Source organism: Schistocerca serialis, chromosome 6 (assembly GCF_023864345.2).
Source record: "Schistocerca serialis cubense isolate TAMUIC-IGC-003099 chromosome 6, iqSchSeri2.2, whole genome shotgun sequence".
Classification (NCBI taxonomy): Eukaryota; Metazoa; Arthropoda; class Insecta; order Orthoptera; family Acrididae; genus Schistocerca; species Schistocerca serialis.
The window spans coordinates 624,222,904-624,248,212 of NC_064643.1; the positions used below are offsets into that span (position 1 = coordinate 624,222,904).

Sequence of the window (25,309 nt, forward strand, 5' to 3'; positions counted from 1 at the left end):
GGGTGCAGCTGACTACTTTCCCCATCCTTTCCTAATCCGATGGGACCGATTACCTTGCTGTTTGGTCCCCTCCCCAAGAGCAACTAACCAGCAGTTTAAGAAGCTGTGTTTCTTAGAAGTTGAATTAAGTCCTTGGATTGAAGGAGACTGTCACAGATTGGAAGTGTCACAAACCAAGGAGTATATACTCATATTTAGGAATGTTGCTTCTCAAATCTCTGTGCAGCCACCCTAAATTATTTTTTCCCAAGATTTCTCAAAATCAAAGAAGGTGAACACCATGTGGTTCATTTTTAAAGTTGTGCTCAGTTTTCTTTCTCCGTCTTTGAGCTATCCAAGCTTATTTTGTGTCCTAACAACCACATCTTTGGAATTTTAAGCCTTAAATCTTCACACTTTTCTTTCACAAACTGTATTGTCTTGAAGGGAACTCATTCAGCCTTGCAGGTGATGGAACAGAAAGAAAGAGTACAGCCTGTATCTTGGGAGAAATTTCCCCTCTTAAGCATGTTCTAGAGATGGCTATGTCATCATTTCACATCACCCCAAATCTCTCAGTTCTACCTTTTGGCAAGTAATGTTGCATTATACAATGTGTCCCAGTGCTGTTAGGAATGTGACTATGAAAAATAAGTAATGGATTGTCTTCACAAAATAACTGTATTCATTCAAAATAGTCTTCCGCTGAATCAGTATGCAGCTGAAATTGTGTTGAAAGTGTTGAGAAACAGTCGCTGTAATCCTTTCTTGGAACTGCATTTAGTGCTGGAATACAATCATTTTAGATGTCCTTAATTGTGTTGTAATGGTGTACTTTCATTGCCTCAATTTGGGGGACAATCGGATCTCAGTTGGGGTCAAATCTGGTGAATATGAATATGATGGGTGATCCAGGAGCGTGACCCATTTGCTGGGCAAAAACTCTCACAAAATCATCGATTCGTGGGCTGAGGCATTATTGTGGAGGAGCAATGTGGAAAATGTCTCATGGTATCTGGGTAAAATTTGATGAATTCTTGCGCACAAACACAGTACTCAATACACAACTTGTTGCCTTGCTACTCCATCACAGTTTTCCAACGAGTGTCAGACACATGCTGATTCATTCACTGCCAGGACACCTGCTGGCACAACGCTAACACTTTGGCCTTCTACTCTGCTGCTGTTGTAACTTCAAGGATCAAAATTCTGCAGCTCACCATGAGATGGCATTGCAGTTCGGAATTTCAGACAAGCAGTCCTAATGGAACTGGGACACACTGTGTATATTTCCACATTATTCATACTGATTAAATTAGCAAATGAGCTATAAAACTGACCAGTATAGTGACACCCCTTCCTTTGGCATAACTGTATTTAATAGATCATTGCTTACAGAGGAGCACTTTTGGAAACTTGGCTGAGACTGTCTATATATTTCAAATTCTTCTAAAAGGTTCATTTTGTAGCACTTCTCAATCGTATGCAAAATTTCCATGTTAAGCAAGGCTGGAGGGGGATTTTGAGATGTTCGTCAAAAGCTGATTTATATGAATTTCCACAGTCTTCATTGAGCAAGTGCTCATGAAAGCAGGTCTTTAAATGCCCTGAATGTCTGTGCTATGTAAAACTCGGACATACATTATGTTATATTTTACATACCCCAGATTTGAGAAATTTTCAGCTTGTGTATAAAGAGAAACTTGGTGACATTATTGGTGGTAAGAGTCACAGTGTTATATTTTTTAAACAAAGCAGCTATACAATATGAAATGTCCCCTAGAAACGGGATAGTAGTGTGTTTAACAGTAAGACCATTTTTATTGATTGCTGACAAATGTATGTTCTTGTTGGTTTTATATTTATAAATATTTCATGCAAGGCTCAAGTCATTTGTTTTTGACCACTGTATACTTTAGTTTATTAAGTTCAGTAGTAATAGCAGAAGAGATTAGGGGCGCCTTAATAATATGGACGATCATAGTGTGAAAGAACACAAATTTGTGCTTAAAGGGGTAACAAGAAGAGGCGCGAATGATGTCACTTGTTGTGATTGTTTTCCTTTAAATATCAAAGTTAATTTTACCGTCAACTAAATGCAGTTTCGTGCCCAGAAAACTAATTTCATTATGTTGATTTCCTATGTCATATGTAAATTTAGTTTAGCATGGAAGCAATTCAGTGAAATCTAAGTGATTTGATGTCCTTCATGTCTTCCTTTACTGCAAAATTCTTTAATTTCATTTGAATCCATTCATCCATTTCATTTAGTGAAATTGTCTTCAGTAATGTGGATTGTTTCATGTACAGGAATATAAAGTAGTTGTGTTGGGATTGTGCTTAGTAATCTAGCACAGTCTTTGGGAGGGAAAAAAGAATTACTGGAATCAAAGGCCACTTTAAGTGCTTTAGTGAAGTTTTGGGTGGCCTTGATAATGGTGTGAATATTGTCAGAAAAGAATTGCGCTGTTTTATTTACATTGTCATTTCTATACAAGATTACAGAAGAATTGCTTTCATCTGATTTTATGATGAAAGCGTTTTCTTCTTCAATTGTCTTATTAATGCGCTTCAGTGTAGAAAGAGAACTATTTTTCTTTTTCTTTCTGTGACTGCTGTAGTTCGTTTCTTTTGTGATCAGCTCATTAACCTTGCGACTGGTCTCGCTTGTTCCTACCTGTTGAACTTAGCGGTATCCAAGCAAGTTGCAACAGCAACAGTAGTATTATATTGAGGAGTTTTGGTGTTATATTTAAGACCTTTATTTAAAATGCTAAGCTATGCTGCAGTGTCTAAGAATATGTTGTTTTTAATAACAACAGTTTCATAGAAAGGAAAACGGCCACTATAAATTTATTTCTGTCTATCACAAGGAGCTTTTTGAACATATTCAAGAGCTAAGAATTATTTATGGTGTTGTTGAGAGGAAGATTTTAAGGAAAATATATGGCCATGTATACAATGCAGAAACTGCAAGATAGGAAAGAAGACATAATGAAGATCGTTGTTTTGAGAATGCTCATATTGTCAAAGTGATTGCAAGGAGAAAGCTATAATGGGCAGGACACATTCTATGAGCAGAAGGGCAATCTCTGTAACAGAGTAGATGTCCAAGAGGTTGTACTTGAACAAGGTGGAAGACAGGACCTTAGTGACCCTGGAAGAAACAGATCCAACAGCCAGAACTGAATATGCCCAAGACTGAAGTTAAAAGGCAAACATGTGTAATAAATTTCTGTTATGTTACATTTGTATGTGCAATAGGTGGTGGTGGTGGTGGTGGTGGTGGTGGTGGTGGTGTTGTCTGTGAATCATCTGATCTCACCCTACAATTAACCATTCATTGGTGTATTTTAAAACAGTGTCAAAGTATGAGGCATGTGAAAAAGATACTGACATCTGCTAAACCAATACTTAGTAAGTTTCTGTAATACACTTCTTATACTTTACATAAATGAACACTCAAGGTCTAAAAATTTATAATGTTAATTTTGTGGGCTTCTAAAGACAACAAATTAAGTGACTCTTGAGAGTCAGTTCCAAAAGTGAAAATCTAAAGCATCAAAGAGTACTTGGAAACTGAAAGATGCAGATGAGCTTGTCTGTATCATGATTTTGCCATTAGGAATCTTACACTCAGTTGTGCCTTTGAAGTCTGTGCAGGCATAAGTTAACAGCTCATATTGTGTAACTGAAACTCTCTTAAAACAAATATCCCTAAATTATCCAGAATCTTGGCATTATTTATGTGTGAAAAATGACAAAACAATCCCCAGACTAATTTATAACACAGGACTGGGTCATGACTTTTAGCTGTGGGAGAGCAAAATCAGGAGAAATTACATTGGACAATCAGATTGTTAGGAAATATTGTTCTCAACCAAGTGTGTGCATAGCAGTAAACACAAATACTGTTTCTTCAGAAAGAGACCTGTAAAACATGGCAGTGTTCAAAATTCAAGCATCAATATGAAATTGAGTACATTGTTGGTGGGACAACTGACCAGAAGACGTGATCAACAAAGGCAAGAAACTAGCAGGAAATGTCTGTTTGGCACAGTGTCTGAAGAAGCTTCTGTGAATCAATGTATTGGACTTGTCTTCTGTCATGTAGCATTTGTTGAGAAAGGTTTCCTATTACCTCCCTTTATTTATAGTTCGTATTCTCCTGCCAGGAAAACATAACTAAAATCGTACAACATTCCCATTGTTCCCAAGAGAAAAGATGGGAAATCTGCCTACAGTACAGTGCCGAAAAGAGCTAGTGAACAACCGTTACTTGAATTGTGTGGGAACAATATGTTCCTTATACCTCAAAGGATACACAGATTTAGGAGTGGCCGAGCGCTTCTAGGCGCTACAGTCTGGAACCGCGTGACCGCTACGGTCGCAGGTTTGAATCCTGCCTCGGGCATGGATGTGTGTGATGTCCTTAGGTTAGTTAGGTTTAAGTAGTTCTAAGCTCTAGGGGACTGATGACCTCGGCAGTTAAGTCCCATAGTGCTCAGAGCCATTTGATACAGAGATTTAGATTTCATACAATCTTGAGACAGAGCTGTTGCATGTTGCAAATACAACAAAGTGGCCCTCCAAAGGTAAAACAGCTGCTCTTTTCTTAGAAAAAATGCTACATGAAAGAAAGGCATGTTAGTGATTCATTGTGTGCAAGAGAAGCTATCAAAATGCTGGATATTGACAATTTGCTGAGCAATATACAGGCACATAAAAAAGGAAGATGTTTTGATAAGCTTGCAGACAAACCTTTAGAATTAATGTGTGTGCCCCCCCCCCCCCCCCCCCCACCATCACCTCTCTCTCTCTCTCTCTCTCTCTCTCTCTCTCTCTCTCTCTCTGTGTGTGTGTGTGTGTGTGTGTGTGTGTGTGTGTGTGTGTGTGTGTGTGTGTGTGTGTGTGTCTCCATCCATCCAGAATAATTAATGCTTAATGTTAAAAATTTGAATGGTATCAAGGTACTTGCCCACCAGAGAATCTTTATTGTGCTTAATGGGGAAGAAGGGACAAGATGTCACCTTTCTGTATTTAGAATGATGTTTAGTACATAACTAAGAACTGAAAATCAATGGCAGTAGCAGATAAACAAACTAAAGATCTGTGATGATTTTAATTAATGCTCCATTTTAAGGCATGTTTCTGCACCTAACATCTTACTATCCTAATACTGGAGACCTCCACAGAAGCTATCAAGACTTCATTAATCTATTTTTGAACTCAGACTAGTATAGAATATTTACAATCCTGCAGTGGTTGAGTCATGATGTCATCCGTCTGGTGCCGTGTATCAGTCATCTGACCCATGTTTGAAGCTTGTCCTGCAAAAGATTTGGTGCTGTTTACTTAGGCTCACAACTTATATAATTTCTGCTTTTTTTCTGTTAATTATTTTAGTGTTATTTTAGTGTTTTCTTTGGCCTACGTGTACTTCCTAGCATAGTAATGATTGGATCTTGATAAAACTGTGATATTGGAAAATGGAATTTAGTGGTTTCCTAATCACATTGCATGATCTGCAGTAGCTGATTTATCCATTTTGTTCAGACGCCAATTGATTTTGTATTCTTTAAGCTGGGTGTTGGTGCAGAATACTAGAAGTAGGGTAATGCTAAGTTTTGATGGAAAAGAGATACTCAGTTCGAGAAAAGGTATGATCTTGTGATAAGATTTTCGACACAAGTGATAATCCGATAAACACAAAATAGTGGCTGACATTATGTAAGGTAAAGGCTGTGACATGGATTACATAGTAAACCCAGGATCTAGTATATGTCTGAAATTTATGCTTTGTTGAAAATTAGACCTACTATACTTAAAAGTAATTACACTGCTATATTTACCTTACATTATTTTGTACTGTTACAGTAGGAGTCAGAAATGATACACAGTTGTTTTGGCTTGTTGTGCATACCTACACCAAGTGATCAAAAATATTCAGACACTCCAAAAAAAATAAGTTTTTCATATTAGGTGCATAGTGCTGCCACCTACTGCCAAGTACTCCATACCAGTGACTTCAGTAGTCATTAGACATCGTGAGAGAGCAGAATGAGGTGCTCCACGGAACTCATGGACTTCGAATGTGGTCAGGTGATTGGGTGTCACTTCTATCATACATCTGTATGCAACATTTCCACACTTCTAAACATCCCTAGGTTCACTGTTTCTGATGTGATAGTGAAGTGGAAATGTGAAGGGACATGTACAGCACAAAAGCGTACAGGCCAACCTCGTCTGTTGACTGACAGACTGCTGACAGTTGAAGAGAGTCGTAATGTATAATAGGCAGACATCAATCCAGACCATCACACAGGAATTCCAGACTGCATCAGGATCCTCTGCAAGTACTATGACAGTCAGGCAGGAGGTGAGAAAACTTGAATTTCATGGTTGGGCGCCTGCTCATAAGCCACACATCACACCGGTAAATACCAAATGACATCTCGCTGGGTGTAAGGAGTGTAAACATTGGACGATTGAACAGTGGAAAAACATCGTGTTGAGTGACAAATCACGGTATAAAATGTGGCGATCCATTGGCAGGGTGTGGGTTTGGCAAATTCCCAGTGAATGTCAGCTGCCAGCATGTGTAGTGCCAACAGTAAAATTCGGAGGCAGTGGTGTTATGCTGTGGTCGTGTGTTTCATGGAGGGGTCTTGCACCCCTTGTTGTTTTGCAAGGCACTATCACAGCACATGCCTGCAATGATGTTGTAAGCACCTTCTTACTTTCCACTGTTGAAGAGAAATTTGGGGATGGTGATTGCATCTTTCAGCACAATTAATCACCTGTTCATAATGTACGGCCTTTGCTAGAGTAATTACATGACAGTAACATCCCTGTAATGGACTGGCCTGCACAGAGTCCTGACCTGAATCCTACAGAACACCTTTGGGATGTTTTGGAACGCCAACTTCATGTGAGGCCTCACAGAATGACCTCGATGCCTCTCCTCAGTGCAGCACTCCATGAAGAATGAGCTGCCATTCCCCAAGGAACCTTCCAGCACCTGATTGAATGTATTCCTGCAAGAGTGGAAGCTGTCATCAAGGCCAAGGGAGGGCCAATGCCATATTGAATTCCAGCATTACTGATGGAGGGTGCCACAACTTGTAAGTCATTTTCAGCCAGGTGTCTGAATACTTTTGATCACATAGTGTATGTCACGCATTCTGACATCCAATGAGCATTCAGTTGCGTTCTGAGCATTTTGCTGTAAATATTGCAGCCAATGCGAGCATTAAATGTGATCGTAGAGTTTTGTTTAGTGAATTTTTCCATTTGTTGTGAGTTGTCACAGGTGACTGGTGGTAAGCACCAAATTCTGCGTAAGCAAGCAGAGACGCAATTTGCAGGATACATGCTTTCTTCAACTGCTAAACTTATGTATGTGCATACTGCAATTGTCACTTGGAACTGACAAAACTGCAATCCTTTGCCTATACCTTGACCTGTGTGAACAGTCATCATTCAAGAATCCGGTTGTAGTGTCATATAAAAGCAGCATTACACAGATTGTCATCACAAACAAAAAGCCTACATCATATATTTCTAGCATATTACTTACATTCTACTTTTTAAATATTCAAGTCTGTGAACTTTGTTTCCCATTTTGTTTATGTTGAGTTTGGCCACAATTGTTATGCAGTTTCACTTCATTTTTCTTAGGTGTTTGCTGAAGTTTTTCTTTCTTGCAGAAAATCTTCTACAAATTACTGTAATAAGCTATTGTTACTTGCTATGATCAGAACAATGTCGTCTGTCCTGACCAAGCCACTATTTTGTCTTATGTTTTTTGTCTATCTCGTTCTTTCTGGTATTATTGCTATTGGTGGCAGTGTCCTTCAGACTCCTTTCTCTATATTTAATGTTACATAATACATGTAGTTATTCATACCCTAATCTGCTTGCTCCCCACATTACTCAAAAATTGTTTTATCTTCCGTCTTCTTTCACAGATCAAAATTCATTTCCTTTTTATTTATGTTAAGAATAATCTTGAATCATTTTATTTGTATCTGAGCAAATTTCACCCTCATACTGGTAAATTTATAAAATCTTCATTAACATATCATCTGGCACAGTTATTATTATTATTATTATTATTATTATTATTATTATTATTATTATTATAATTCCTGTCTTAGCTTCATTTTCAGACATTTATTAGCAGAGTGTACCTTCACTTTAACAGCGGCCAGGGTGAATGCTGAGGTGGGTTGTGAGGCTGTCTATGGTAGGTTGGGATGTCTGCAATTCACCACCCTGGGTTGTGACTGCACTACTGTGATGGCAGATGTTGAGTGGTGAATGATCATAGAAACAGTATTGCTTAGAAAAACCCCTTTACTTCATAAGATACAGTTGTGAACATGGTACTGTGAAGGTGGTCAGTGCTGACCGTGACGTAGACCAGGCTCGTTTGGCAAAGTGTGCTAGTGTACGCAGTGGCCCAGCGAAAGAACAATGTGTGACATCTTCCCTCAGACAATGGGGGCACCAGGCAAGGGGATGCCGTCAGCACAGTGACTAAATCAGGACAAGAGTGTGCACGGCACCTGCAGCAGCTGGCTTGTCCCCATCACCCAGCAAGAAGTGTACTGGCCAGGCGAGATCAAATGACAGCCTCCAGAATGGATAATTGCAATGTTGTGTGCCCACATAGGGCAAAGGCAAGCAGCTGTGGCACATGCCTGTACAGTGACTATGTTCACTCATTTGAGTGATGACAGCTGGGCAAATGGCTGAATAGATAAGTAGATGATCCAGGCAGGCTTGAACATCGGTCCAGTAGAAAGGCAGCTGGCAGCAGATAAATCATCCAGATGGTGGGCTCTGGTGGGAGGCACCAAGTCAGCAGCATTAAGACTGAGTACAAGCAGCTGGTGAAGATGTTGTCTGGCAATGGCAGATTGTTGACTCGTCTCAGCTCAAAGATTGGTGTGCACCTCTCCTCTTGACGAGCAGCTGGTAATGACTGAGACCGTCTCTCTAGTTTTGGCAGTATGTGTACTAGCCTGGTCCACTATAGTTTCTGAAATGGTAACAATGTTGCTCTCCAGTTCAAAGTGTGAGGCCTGACTGGTGACCAATTGTGACATTGCTCCAGTTTTCCTGTCATCAGCAACTATGCAGTCCTGGCAATACTGTAATAGTGTTGCAATTTCTCCTTTCAGAATACCTGGACCATGACTTTGGCAGCATCAGACTGCTGAATAGATGTCCTTGTGCCATGGTACCTAGTTACTAAGGTAGATTTGTGGCACAACCCTCTTATCCCCTTTGGGAGAGCCAGTCTGTCAGATAATTGTCTGTTTAAATTTCTGGAAAATTAACAATGCTTTTCATGATTTAACATGCAAGTTACTCCAATTCTCTTTATTCTAATCCAGCAGTGAACCACAACATAAATTAACAGCTTATTAAATTAATTACTATTTCTTAATATTTAACCCAGTCTGCTGGCAAGTGATACACTGGGAGCTCAAGTGATCAGGTGGTTTTCTGCTTAAAATAGATACAGATTATGCAAAGCAGAGTTGGGAAGCATGATGGTATCGGAAATTAAGATGCTCATTGTAGTGACTTTGCTGTGTCATTCGTCACAGTATTGCTGTGCGTACTGTCGTGTGCGCTCAACAGTGATGCATCCACCTTGATTTGCTATTTGCCCACTGAACTTTCTCGTTTCCCGCACATAGACATCACTCCATTGAATCACCATTTAACAAACTAATAAAATAGTATTGCAAAACACTCTTCTTAGTAAGTTCTCTTCACTTTTTTCCCCACAGCAAATCAACATACTCAATCGCTTTTTCAGTTTTAACCTTTTTTGATACAGAACCAGCAACTTTTTACAATATTTCATGAAACATTTCTTAACAAATATCACAGTTGCAATACATATGTCTGGTGCCCAGTTTTGAACCAAATGGTTCATTCTCAAGCCTCACCCACTGAAGCTGCTCTGAAAGTGCCTGATATTAAAACAAACATCACACTGGCAATACATGGTATAAAAAGTAATCATGGATGCCTGCACAATCAACATGTGCCCATTTAACAAGTAGTTTGGTTCCAACTTGCTAGGCGAGTACATGCTGGTCGCAGCTGTCAGCTGTAGTTACTTTGTGTAGCATGTATAGCCATTTTGACGTTTGTTGTTACTCAGGCACTTTCAGAGCAGCCTCAGTAGGTCAGGTATGAGAATGAACCAGTTGGTTCAAAACTAGTCACCAAACATATCTACTGCAACTGTGATAGATTTGTTAGTAAACACTATCCAGTTGTGTTTCATACTCAGCATTTCTCCTTGTTTATTCAGTGGCTTCTTAACTCAATGCTTAGGCACAACATTCAGAACTTTATCTTCGGAACAAAACTTCACCTTAAGTTTTTCTAGAAAATACATCTCTAAAACTATTCTCATCCATAAACCGTACATGGTACTTCCACACACAAATGTTAATCAACTGTGCTACATATTTCCTTTACTTCAGAGCTAATTACAGATTGGATGCTACTCCCAGTGCCATACTTATTTGACTGTACAGACTACTTAATGTCATTGAATCTTGATGGCATTGTACACAGTTTAGTTGGTTCATCCTTCACACAGGAGAGTCTTGTGACAGTGCATCATTGGCAGCAGTCTCCCTGAGCTGTAACAATGTCCCACTGAGTCACACAGTTTGCTGCAAAATATCAGTTTTCAGGCAATGTTCTCTCTCACACTTAGTATATATGTCATCCATCAACTTCATGATCCTCCTGATCCTCAAGCCCCAATTCCTGAAAGTATTTAGCCTTCCACCTTCTGAGGGAGTGGTGCCATCAAAGGTGACGACAAATCTGCGTCTTTCAAAAATAAATGTTACTGTACCATTTCATTATCTACAGCATATAGCAAAACCCCCATTTCACACTTTTCAATGGACTGACCTAACAAAGTGTCAAATGGAGGAAAATATACACAGGAAAGCATAGGAAACACAAAAAGCAAACATAAATTACTTGTACTGTCATTCTCTTTATATTGTGATCATTATCAAATTATGGTAAATAGAACTTGTAACACAATATTGATTGAAACAATTAAGTTGGCAGTATTCATAAACAGAAAAAAATTGCCATCAAATCCAAAAGTTGTTGCTGCCAAGGAGGTCACACTGTTCAGGGACATTCTGGGTGAGAAAGACACAAACTGTCACCATGTTATGGAGCATCTTGTGGAGGAATGTTTACATCTGGTATCAGGTCATACCAACCAAAAGCTGTGTGCCTAATATGGATTAGTGTATTTCACGCAGAAGTAACCACCATCTTGAAAAGCAGTGGGTATTTGTATAAATGACTGTGAAATGAAAGTAAAGCTGTTGTAATACAACACGGTGTGCAGAAGGAATGTTGCTACTAGTCACTCTCATCAGATTATCATTATTAAGGTACATGGCGTACTTTGCCACCCTTCCAAACACCTGTCATGCCGACAATGAAAATCTTGATTACCACACTAACGTTATGTTACATGACCAACAACTATGCTTATGGTCTGCATTTTCTGCTTTCTTCCAAGGCTGACTGAGCAGAAATTTGATGCATTTTTGTTGCTGGAATCTGTTTGAAAATCATTGTTAAAAGTAGTGATAAAGTTAAAAAAAGGGCAAAATGTTGTAACGTAGAATCATTAATGACGGGAAAGCATTGTATTGAGAGAATAGGACTTCTTTTGGGGCTGTCAAAAATTGATGTAAAATGCAGGAAAATGTGAAACGCAGGAATGTGAAAACAAGGTTTTACTGTAATTAACAGCAGTAGATTCCTGTGAATTCTTTGCGGAATGTACAACAAAATTCCTGTGTACAGTTACACTCTGCAGGACACAAAAACCATTGGCACATGTGCTTCCCTGTATGTGCTCATCCAGGGTCGCATTTGGACCAGGCTCCACAGCCTGTATACAACACCCATTATCTCTCAGTGAGGTAGATACTACTGCATATAAATCAAAATCACCTATGTTGTTATTCACATATTCCAGCACACACTTACTTTGTCTGGTACTAAGGCTGATTTAGACTCCAAATTGGACGCTGATAATCCTACATAACTTCCCTAACATTACCACTTTCATCCCCATGAACTATGGACCTTGTTGTTGGTGTTGGTGGGGAGGCTTGCATGCCTCAGTTATACAGATAGCCGTACTGTAGGTGCAACTGCAGTGGAGGGATATCTGTTGAGAGGCCAGACAAACGTGTGGTTCCTGAAGAGGGGCAGCAGCCTTTTCAGTAGTTGCAGGGGCAACAGTCTAGATGATTGACTGATCTGGCCTTGTTATGCTGGCACTGCGAACGGCTGAAAGCAAGGGGTAACTACAGCCGTAATTTTTCCCCGAGGGCATGCAGCTTTACTGTATGGTTAAATGATGATGGCGTCCTCTTGGGTAAAATATTGCGGAGGTAAAATAGTCCACCACTCAGATCTCTGGGTGGGGACTTTTCAGGAGGACGTTGTTTCAGGAGAAAGAAAACTGGCGTTCTATGGATGGGAGTGTGGAATGTCAGATCCCTTAATCGGGCAGGTAGGTTAAAAAATTTAAAAATGGAAATGGATAGGTTAAAGTTAGATGTATTGGGAATTAGTGAAGTTCGGTGGCAGGAGGAACAAGACTTCTGGCAGGTGAATACAGGGTTATAAATACAAAATCAAATAGGGGTAATGCAGGAGTAGGTTTAATAATGAATAGGAAAATATGAATGCGGGTAAGCTACTACAAAGCTCACCACTTCTACAGTAGTACAAGTTTATATGCTAACTAGCTCCGCAGATGACAAAGAGATTGATGAGATGTATGATGAGATAAAACAAATTATTCAGATAGTGAAGGGAAACGAAAATTCATAGTCATGGGTGACGTGGAACTCAATAGTAGGAAAAGGGAGAGAAGTAAACGTAGTAGCTGAATATGGAATGGGAGTAAGGAATGAAAGAGGAAGCCGCCTGGTAGAATTTTGCACAGAGCATAGCTTAATCATAGCTAACACTTGGTTCAAGAATCATGAAAGAAGGCTGTATACATGGAAGAAGCCTGGAGATACTGGAAGGTCTCAGATTATATAATGGTAAGACTGAAATTCAGGAACCAGGTTTTAAATTGTAAGACATTTCCAGGGGCAGATATGGACTCTGACCACAATCGATTGGTTATGAACTGTAGATTAAAACTGAAGAAACTGCAAAAAGGTGGGAATTTAAGGAGATGGGACCTGGATAAACTGACTAAACCAGAGGTTGTACAGAGTTTCAGGGAGAGCGTAAGGGAACAAATGGCAGGAATGGGGGAAAGAAATACGGTAGAAGAAGAATGGGTAGCTTTGAGAGACGAAATAGTGAAGGTAGCAGAGGATCAAGTAGGTAAAAAGATGAGGGCTAGTAGAAATCCGTGGGTAACAGAAGAAATATTGAATTTATTTGATGAAAGGAGAAAATATAAAAATGCAGTAAATGAAGCAGGCAAAAAGAAATACAAGTGTCTCAAAAATGAGATCGACAGGAAGTGCAAAATGGCCAAGCAGGGATGGCTAGAGGACAAATGTAAGAATGTAGAGGATTATCTCACTAGGGGTAAGATAGATACTGCCTACAGGAAAATTAAAGAGACCTTTGGAGGTAAGAGAACCACTTGCATGAACATCAAGAGCTCAGATGGAAACCCAGTTCTAAGCAAAGAAGGGAAAGCAGAAAGGTGGAAGGAGTATATAGAGGGTCTATACAAGGGTGATGTACTTGAGGACAATATTATGGAAATGGAAGAGGATGTAGATGAAGATGAAATGGGAGATGTGATACTGCGGGAACAGTTTGACAGAGCACTGAAAGACCTAAGTCGAAAGTAGGCCCCGGGAGTAGACAACATTCCATTAGAACTACTGACAGCCTTGGGAGAGCCAGCCCTGACAAAACTCTGTCTGGTGAGCAAGATGTATGAGACAGGTGAAATACCCCCAGACTTCAAGAAGAATATAATAATTCCAATCCCAAAGAATGCAGGTGTTGACAGATGTGAAAATTACCGAACTATCAGTTTAATAATTCACAGCGGCAAAATACTAACGCAAGTTCTTTACAGATGAATGGAAAAACTGGTAGAAGCCAACCTCGGGGACGATCAGTTTGGATTCTGTAGAAATGTTGGAACACGTGAGGCAATACTGACCCTACGACTTATCTTAGAAAATAAATTAAGGAAAGGCAAACCTACATTTCTAGCATTTGTAGACTTAGTGAAAGCTTTTGACAATGTTGAGTGGAATACTCTTTCAAATTCTGAAGGTGGCAGGGGTAAAATACAAGGAGCGAAATGCTATTTGCAATTTGTACAGAAACCAGATGGCAGTTACAAGAGTCGAGGGGCATGAATGGAAAGCAGTGGTTGGGAAGGGAGTGAGACAGGGTTGTAGCCTCTCCCTGACATTATTCAATCTGTATATTGAGCAAGCAGTAAAGGAAACAAAAGAAAAATTCGGAGTAGGTATTAAAATCCATGGAGAAGAAATAAAAAGTTTGAGGTTTGCCGATGACATTGTAATTCTGTCAGAGACAGCAAATGGCCTGGAAGAGCAGCTGAATGGAAAGGACAGTGTCTTGAAAGGAGGATATAAGATGAACATCAACAAAAGCAATACGAGAATAATGGAATGTAGTCGAATTAAATTGGGTGATGCTGAGGGTATTAGATTAGGAAATGAGTTTTGCTATTTGGGGAGCAAAATTACTGATGGTGGTCGAAGTAGAGATGATATAAAATGTAGACTGGCAGTGGCAAGGAAAGCCTTTTTGAAGAAGAGAAATTGGTTAACACCGAGTATAGGTTTGTGTGTCAGGAAGTCTTTTCTAAAAGTATTTATATGGAGTGTAGCCATGTATGGAAGTGAAACATGGACGATAAATAATTTAGACATGAAGAGAATAGAAGCTTTCGAAATGTTGTGCTACGGAAGAATGATGAAAATTAGATGGTTAGACAACATAACTAATGAAGTATTGAATAGAATTGGAGAGAAGAGAAATTTGTGGCACAACTTGACTAGAAGAAGGAATCAGTTGGTAGGGCGTATTCTGAGGCATCAAGGGATCACCAATTTAGCATTGGAGGGCAGTGTGGAGGGTAAAATCGTATAGAGAGATCAAGAGATGAATACACTAAATAGATTCAGAAGGATGTAAGTTGCAGTAGGTACTGGGAGATGAAGCAGCTTGCACAGGATAGAGTAGCGTGGAGAGCTTTCATCAAACCAGTCTCAGGACTGAAGACAACAGCAACAACATCAGCACGAGTTAAATTCATTTCCCCTGACCTTTTATTTCCACACAAATATTACCGTTATTTAATCTCTCAAGTCTACATCTACGTCGGTACTCCACAAGCCACTATACGGTGTGTGGCAGAGGGCACCTTGTACCATTACTAGCATTTCCTTTCCTGTTCCATGCGCAAATAGTGAGGGACAAGTGACTGTCTCTATGCCTCCATATCAGCCCTAATTTCTTGTATCTTTGTGGTCCTTACATACCGTGTATATTGGTGGCAGTAGAATCGTTCCCCAGTGAGCTTCAAATGCTGCTTCTCTAAATTTTATGAATAATGTTCTTTGAAAAGAATGTCGCCTTCCCTCCAGAGAACCCCGTTTCACTTCCAGAAGCATCTCCTCAACACGTAAGTGTTGTTAGAACCTACCGGTAACAAATCAAGTAGCACGCCTCTGAACTGCTTTGATGTCCTTCTCCAGTCTGACCTTGTAAATGTGATATTTTCGCCTGTTTTATTTCATTGTTGATTGTCCTTGGTGTCGATGTGCTGTGTTGGTATACTGCCTGAAAAATGGGGGGTGGAAGTTCAACACTGGCTACTTTAAATGATGTAGCTTACAGGTGCATATTTGCGTTTAACAGATCTTTCACTGTTCACGACCCTTCCTCCGCCCCTCCCCCCCTCTCTCCCCCACCTCCAATAATGCACAGTTATATGGCCAGTTAACTGTTGGCAAATTTTGATAAGCCTCATTAACAGTTTGCAGGCTTAAGTCAACATACTACTACAGTAGTTTACCATTGAACATCTATGATCAGTAAAACCTAACCAAACAGTTCACAGTTCATGGAGAATAATATGGTACCCTACATATTGAACAGACACTGTCATTGTTTTAACACATGGCCTAATTGTGTTACCATTATTCCATTGTTAAATTGACGCATTGTTGTTATCTAACCAATATGGGTTCCTCGTCTGAAACTCAGCTGTGGGCTGACTGTCTCGAGCCCAAAAATTGGGCCCTTACATGTCACCACGATAATAGGTACTGAAACTACACATTGTTCAATGTTTAATTTACAGAAATTACAATTAAAACATACCTCATTAAATTAACTGAATGCATTGAAACATTGGTTCTTCTCAACAGTTTCTTCTATCATGTGGGTTAAGCTGAATTATTTGTTTAAATCATGAAATTACCAGATATAGTTACACAAACAATACTTTGACAAAACTGGTAATTAATTTGGAATTAATAAAGGTCTAGCTTTGCTAACATGTTTTTGAATAGAGTCAAATAGGTCCATTAAGAAAACTATTAGTTGTTCCTCCACTTGTTTATAATTAGTACAGAATTTATATTTGTTTATAAATCAACAATAGAATTTAAGTTATGAAACAATTACTGATTTCACCCTATAACAAAAGATCCTAACTATGAATTGCCAAAATAAATTAGGAAATTAATGACATACATAAAACTAAGCACAAAATTAGATCTGGTGTTATGTCTTTTAAAACTGGGGACCAACCCTTCTCTTTTATGAAAATGCAGATTATACTCAATGTATGTTAATGGTAATTAGTCAGACAAAAAAAAAAAAAATGAATTTTAAGGAGGCAGATGGCCAAACAAGAGGGAAGTAAAAATATCCCAATTTGCTCTGTCACCTACAGTTACCAAATAGTCAAGCAGTATTCAAAAAGAAGTCACACCAGTGCCCTATATGCAGTCTCCTTCACAGATAAACCACACTTTCACAAAATTCTCCCAATAAACTGAAGTTTACCATTTGTCTTCCCTGCCACAGTCCTTACACGCCATTCCACTTATCATTTTGCAATGTTATGCGTAGATATTTAAATGTTATGACTGTGTCAAGCAGTACACTACTAACACTGTATCCAAACATTACAAGTTTGTTTTTTCTACTCATTCGCATTAACTTGCATTTTCCCACATTTAGAGCTAGCTGCCATTCATCACACAAACTAGAAATTTTATCTAAGACATATTCTATCTTCCTGCAGTCACTCAGTCTCTCTATATGCTTAATATTTCTTATCCCCAGAGCAACAAGTTGTTAATTATATCCGGTCAACCACTCATCCCATTTTTTTGTCTTATGCTTACATATGCAGGAGTAGGTACACTGGATGCAGGCCTGTTCTCTACTGTAGCCTCCTGTTACTCATCCATTCCCCCCCCCCCCCCCCCATCCCCCCTCAACTCAGCTAACTGAACTGCTAAAGTCTGCAATGTTTACTCAACTTCTTCTTCTTCTTCTTCTTCTTCTTCTGACATGGTGGGTCATCTACCAGTTACAGAAACGACTATAAACAATGAGAGAGCAAAATAATATGACAAGGAGGACACTCAAATATCATACTAGTGTAATTTAGTCTCTTTGCCTTAGCGGCCGTTCATAACCATTAACTTATTACACAAACAGAAACAGTGAGCCGTACTCCTTGCTCACAATACATTTCCTGTACTGAATGGTGCAAATTAATATACATTTTTTACAGTACCCAGAACGCAATAAAGAAGACAACCTATGGCATGTTGATGCTGCAAGTTGTGGCTATCGACAGAGGTGGCAGCAACCACTTCTATCACCACTTGCAGTGGTTGGGATGGGTGTAGGTGATATGTTCAGGATATCTCCAATTCATCACTCTGTATGTGGCTGCAGTGGTGTAGTGGCAGATGTTGGACAGTGATCTGTCATGGAGACGGTATTGGTTTGAAAAAGTCCTGTTAGAAAGCTCCAAAGTGAAAATGGTGGCCAGTGCTCTCTCTGATGTAGGCTGACCCTGGCCAGCTAAGCTTGCTGGTGTCGACAACAGTCCAACGGAGGGAGAGCATGTGGGATCCTCAGGTGAGCATCAGCACAGCAGCTGTTGTGCTGAATCAGGAATGGAGTGGAGTTGCATGTGTCAGACAGTGCACAGCCCCTGTGGCAGCTGGCCTGCCCCTGTAGCTCAGCACTAAGTGTGCTGGACCAGGTGAGATCAAACTGTGGCCCTAGCGTGAATGATGGCAGTACAATATACCCGTACAGGGTGGTGAACAGAGACAGTGTTTGCCCATATGAGTGGTGTAAGCTAGACAGCCCAGGCTCGAATCTCAGTCCACATCAGCTGGCGTCAGATGACAGTCACCAAACAGGTGGCCCTCTGGTAGGAAGGTGCCAAGTCGGCAGCATCCACACTCGGGACAGGCAGTGGCATGTGGCTAACAAAGACACCATCTGGTGGTATCCATTCGCTGACTCATCTCGGCTCGAAGACTGCTGTGAACGCCCTCTCGTCACTAGAAGCTGCGATAGTTGAGACTGAGAGTCTAAATTTGGCAGCAGATACGCTAGCCTGGCCCACTATAATTTCTGATATGGTAACGGTTCTGCCCTCCATGTCAAGATGTGAGGCCTGACTGTTGGAGCAACCACGACATCATTGCCCTAGTTTTCCTGTTGTATTAGCAACGCCACAGTCCTGGCAAGACTGTGTCACAATTTCTCCTTTCAGAAGCCATGGGCAGCGACTTCTGCAATGCCAGTGTACTGAATATATGTTCTTGTGCCAATGCATTTAGTTACTGAGCCTTCTTGCAACACCTTCCTTATGATGTAATTTTGCCGAGTCAGTCACAAGAGTCATCTGCTTTGCCAGGTAGAACCATGCTGCAACACTTTTACGAATTTATTTGCTACTTTTGAAGATGTACAAGATCTTTAGCATGGCCTCTGAGCATCTAAAAATGTTCGCAAAGTCAGTGTTCAGTGGAGTCCTCATGTTTCTTTCCATTGGTTTCCATGGTATTGGTGCCACCAGATGTATCATTTCCGTGCATTCCATAACTTTACACTTGTTTAGCCCATAAGATAAATGAACTTCCATGTTTTGCGTCTCTCATCGTTCCTCAACATCTTACAAGGGGAGGCCGCCAATTGTGAAGTTCAGATTCGATTCATACTGCGCATAATGAAAGCTCATGGCCAGAGGTGTAATTTGGCAAAGCACCAAGATGCACTTCTCAGCCGTTGTCGAGAAAATCGACAGTTAAAAGAAACCGTTGCGGTGAAATACTCTCTAAGATTAATAATATTCTGCAGCGTCGTGGCGCAGCGGTAAGCGCTCGGATTCGTAATGGGAAGGTCGCTGGATCGAATCTCGCGCCGTAACTTTTTTTTATTATTTGTTTTTTGTAATTCAAATGTATATATACACACACACAATAAATATATATATATATATATATATATATATATATATATATATATATATATAATTTCCGGCAATCAGTTGCAACAATTATGCATATAATATGTTGTTGAAAGTCTTTGTCGTGGAAAAATAATATTTAAAATAAAACACAATATCACAAATAATATTCAAGTGGATACAATTTATTGTCAAGTTCGGTATACACTCGCACGTAATTAACAATTTGTCACCAGAAGTAGCTGGAGTATCGCACGAACCAGAGTGACAGTTATCATAGAAACATGGAAAGCAGAAAACAGCACGACATCGAGCACATCTGATAAACGATGCGTTTTCACAAGAACAATTGTTTCCTTAAATTCTGTTGGGAAACACACCTGATTCACATTCTGAAAAATTGTTCCATCGTGTGTGTGTGTGTGTGTGTGTGTGTGTGTGTGTGTGTGTGTGTGTGTGTATACATTTGAATTACGAAAAACAAATAATAAAAAAAGTTGCATGGCGCGAGATTCGATCCGGTGACCTTCGGATTACGAACCCGAGCGCTTACCGCTGCGCCACGATGCTGTAGAAAAAGTATTAATCGTAGAGAGTATTTCACCACAACGGTTTTTTTAACTGTCGATTTTCTCGACAATGGCTGAGAAGTGCATCTTGGTACTTTGCCACATTACACCTCTGGCCATGAGCTTTTATTATGCGCAGCATGAATCGAATCTGAATTTCACAATTGGCGGCCTCCCCTTGTTAGCCATTGATGCTGTCTGTGGTCTCTATTTTAGCAACTTCAAAAACTTTTTCATATTCCCACAAAAACCTGTCATTTATTAACTTTTATGTCCAAACAAATTCAGTACAGTATATCACCTTTAGTTACCGTGTTTTTCTTGCTGCATATGTGAGCCAATGTTGTCACACCCATCATTACTTTAGTACCTGGTTCAGTCGACTGCTTTTCCTGAGGGCAGTCTCATGCATTGTACTGTTGTTGCATTGTCATGCTGAGAAACATATCTGACAAAACATAACATTAACCACATGTGCAAGTTAATATGCAATTGTGGTAAAGCAGGATCATATCATATCATCTGAAGGTAGATCACTACTGTACATTACTAGTATTAACCTATATTCACACCATCCCCCCCCCCCCCCCCCCTCCCTTTACTTACACACACACACACACACACACACACACACACACACACACACACACACACCCTGACACACACTCATTGATGTATTTGCTTGAGCCATTAATCCAAATCACACTTAATGACCTGGACAGCATTCGCCTTGTTTTAGTTTTTGCTCATCATGCCCATCTATTTACTACTCATTTAAATTTATTGTCTTCAATTTTCATTTCCTAGTGTCTGTAAAAGGACTTGTGTTTAATCTTAATTTTATTATTTTATTTATTTATTTATTTTTTCTCTTTCAGGTTGCCATGGCTTGCCACTATCGCATAGCGGTGAAGGACCGAAACACTGGTTTAGGACTTCCAGAGGTCATGCTAGGCCTTTTGCCAGGTGCTGGTGGAACTCAAAGATTACCAAAGATTACCCAGTTGCCAAATGCCTTGGATATGGCACTTACTGGAAAGACTGTGAAAGCAGATAAGGCAAAGAAATCGGGTATTGTGGATTTACTGGTTGACCCACTTGGTCCTGGAGCTGGAAAACCAGAGGAGAGGTTAGATATAGATCCTGAAAATTTGCCATTAAATTTATCTGTTGTTAAAAAGATGGAAGTTATTATCAGGCATTTGATATAAAGTGCTTGATAAAAGGTTGCTCTAGACTTAACTGTGCATTAGTCATCTGTCTCTCAGTACTGTTCCTACACATTTCTGAATGTTAACCAACTTTTGTTAAATAATCAACTGCAAAAGTAATTCCACCCAATCTCTCCCCACCTCCCTCTTCCGAAACAGATGTTGTAGACCATTCCTTCTTGTTAATTAGTAAGCCATTCGATGTAGGTCAACACATCTGAATCCATAAAATTTCTGTTATATGTGAAGAAGGTAAGGCACTAGTTTCTTTTCCAATTGTGCACCTAATCAACATTTTCTTCCAATTTACATGAAATTAATATTGAAGGAGAAACTTAAGTCTTGCTAAATACTTGTAACATCAATCATGACTTGTTAAATATTTTAGCAGCCTTCAGTGTTTATATAGTTTTATTTCTTTCAGCATGTATTGCCTTGGTCATTTTATTTCATTACATTTCTTCCTTTTTCTCTACCCAATATATTTTGGCTTTGTTCTCAGCATTCTAAAATGGGAATGGCACAGATTAGTCATATTGACAAAATTGTTTAGTCTGACTAAGCTCAAATTTAGACAATACATAATAGCCCAAATTTAGTGTTAGTACTGTGTAATTTTTGGGTTAATTACAAGCAACGAAAAATAGTAGCTATTGAAACTGAAGGTATTCTAAAACAAAGATTACCCTTAACATGATCAAGTAGAGACAAGATTATTCATAAACAAAGAAATTGTATGGAAAATAATGAATGCATACCTGAAAAAGCATTAACATGTTGAAACTGAGTTTATGTTGTCTGTAGTTGCTTGCAACAATGAACTGACATCGCAGTTTTACAAAGTAAGTGATGGGGCATGCGAGACTTTAACTATTTCCAAATTTTATTTGTTGTGTAAGGTGTTGGATGCTGCCATGCAGGAATATACATTTGGAGCGTAACTAAATTGATATGAGTGTACTTTCATCAGCTGGTGGAATATACCAGAAGCCACACCAGCTGGCATACACATAGCTTCTATTATGGCCACAACACCAGGGCAGTGAGCATGCCAGGCTGGGCAGCCTTTGCCCTTCCTACCCGACGGCACCTAAGTCGACCATAGCTTGAATGACTACAAGTCAGCAAAAATCCCCAATCTGCAGATCTCCACTCTGTAACATCTAACTTGTTTCATTTTAGAATTTCTTTTCTTCTGTTTTCTCTCCATCTCCATCATCTTGTGGTGTTTGCAATAGTAATATTATTAAATAAATTCTTTTTGTCTATGTTCACATAATTCTCATTTTCTTATTGAACTTGATGCTCAGTTGATTCTAATATACTTCGGTAATCCTAAATAAATCCTCATCTACATTCCTGATGTCCTGTGTGATAAGTCTTTCTTTTTATCTATTTTTACTGTGCCTGTTATGAGAGTATGTCTTCTGGAAACTGTTAAATTATATAAGGCTGTTGCATTCTGTTTAATTTCCTTGTGTTTGATCAAATATAATCAATTCATTGTAGTTCCGTTTAGTTCATGCGAAGTATGTTTTCCATTTGGTTTCTTCAGAACAATCGTTTTATTGTTTTCCACAAATCCTTTTAACATGACCCCTGTCATTTCTTGTATTGTGTAAAATTTATCTTAAATTACCTTTTTTCAGTTTCTGCATCGAATTCACTCTTTACGTTATGGCTATAATCTAAATGGAGTATTTTTATTGCATATGTATTGGCTGTTATGTTCCCCAACATAAAACATCCTTGAAATGTGTTTCTAATTGTTCTTCATTTCAAGAAATTAACCCCTCAGTCGTCTTTCCTATGAGCATTATTGCAAGCACTTACTTTTCTCATGTTCATAAAGTAGGTAGATATGGTTAAATCGGGTATCAATGAAGTTGTCTACAATGTTTCAAAGATTTTTATTGCTGGTAGCAACCTTTCTCAAGTTCTATATACCAACCCACGCCGTACTGCTTTGTAATTGCTCTTCTTTTGTATAACAGTGCATTTGTCATGTCATGGTGTAATAATTCATAAACAAATTGGCAAATCTGTGTTGTGCAACACTGGCCAGGACTGTTAAGCTTACATATAACATTTAGGTCAAAACTGTTAATTTGTTTTTCTATTATTGATTCTTTTAGGCTTACGTTTACTACTGAGATCCTCACATGGGTTTTGCCATGCTTGCTCTTGGCAATTTGTGGTGGTATAATATGCATCCAGTCACTTAAAGATTTGATGTTAAGGGTTCTGTGGTTTATCTTTTTGTCTGGTATGATATGTTAATGGCTTGAATTTGGAAATGTTTAGTGATTTGTGCCTGTGTGTTGTATACAGCTATTTTTTCCCTCCCCTCCTTTGTTTCTGTGTTGGTTTCCTCAAATCTTTCACAGCTTTTGTTCTTGCTTTCTTTTTAATGTAGGTTTTTGTTTCAATTGTATCCAGTGCGTGTGGTTAAATATTTGTCACTTAGTGAGATGTGTTTTATGTTTTATTCTGTTATGCACTTGTCAGTGATTTTGAGCACTTGATGCTGGATAGGTTCAAGACATACAACTTTTATACTAATTATTTACTGTTTCATTAACAAGCACTTACAGAGGTTGATTGTGAGCTTTGTAAGCATCCAATATGGAATGCCTCTTGAATCATATTGGCATATTGAAAAGCAGAGAGATATCTATGTTTGGATATTTAACATATATCTTGGACATTGTGGTGTGGTTAGCTGTTTGGAACTTTTTTAGCTTCTTGTAGTTTGTAATTTTGCAGCACTAACAAGATGTAGTAGTAGTAGTAGTAGTAGTAGTTGTTGTTGTTGTTGTTGTTGTTGTTGTGGTCTTCAGTCCTGAGACTGGTTTGATGCAGATCTCCATGCTACTCTATCTTGTGCAAGCTTCATCATCTCCCAGTACCTACTGCAACCTACATCCTTCTGAATCTGTTTAGTGTATTCATCTCTTGGTCTCCCTCTTCAATTTTTACCCTCCACACTGTCCGCCAATACTAAATTGGTGATCCCTTGATGCCTCAGAATATGTCCTACCAACCGATCTCTTCTTCTTGTCAGGTTGTGCCACATATCTCTCTTCTCCCCAATTGTATTCAATACCTCCTCATTTGTTACGTGATCTACCCATCTAATCTTCAGCATTCTTCTGTAGCACCACATTTCGAAAGCTTCTATTCTCTTCTTGTCTAAACTATTTATTGTCCACGTTTCACTTCCATACATGGCTACACTCCATACAAATACTTTCAGAAATGATTTGCTGACACTTAAATCAATACTCGATGTTAACAAATTTCTCTTCTTCAGAAACGCTTTCCTTGCCATTGCCAGTCTACATTTTATATCTTCTCTACTTCCACGCGACTTAATTCAACTACATTCCATTATCCTCGTTTTGCTTTTGTTGATGTTCATCTTATAGCCTCCTTTCAGGACACTGTCCATTCCGTTCCACTGCTCTTCCAAGTCCTTTGCTGTCTCTGACAGAATTACAATGTCATCGGCAAACCTCAAACTTTTTATTTCTTCTCCATGGATTTTAATACCAACTCCAAATTTTTCTGTGTTTCCTTTACTGCTTGCTCAATATACAGATTGAATAACATCGGGGAGAAGCTACAACCCTGTCTCACTCCCTTCCCAACCACTGCTTCCCTTTCATGCTCCTCGACTCTTATAGCATTTAGCTCCTTGTATTTTACCCCTGCCACCTTCAGAATTTAAAAGAGAGTATTCCAGTCAACATTGTCAAAAGCTTTCTTAATTCTACAAATGCTAGAAACGTAGGTTTGCCTTTCCTTAATCTTTCTTCTAAGATGAGGCATAAGGTCAGTATTGCCTCACGTGTTCCAACATTTCTATGGAATCCAAACTGACCTTCCCCGAGGTCAGCTTCTACCAGTTTTTCTATTCATCTCTAAATAATTCGCGTTAGTATTTTGCAGCTGTGACTTATTAAACTGATAGTTCGGTAATTTTCACA

The 25,309-nt window shown here is 39.2% G+C and overlaps 1 protein-coding gene across 1 annotated transcript in view; it reads left to right on the forward strand.

Annotated features, from left to right (window-relative positions):
- The window catches only part of LOC126484343 (trifunctional enzyme subunit alpha, mitochondrial), a 140,206-nt gene that overhangs the window by 35,456 nt on the left and 79,441 nt on the right, over window positions 1-25,309 (forward strand). The window contains exon 4 of the mRNA XM_050107795.1: window positions 20,988-21,238. Coding sequence (XP_049963752.1) covers window positions 20,988-21,238 — 251 coding nt within the window. The remainder of the gene's footprint in view (window positions 1-20,987; window positions 21,239-25,309) is intronic.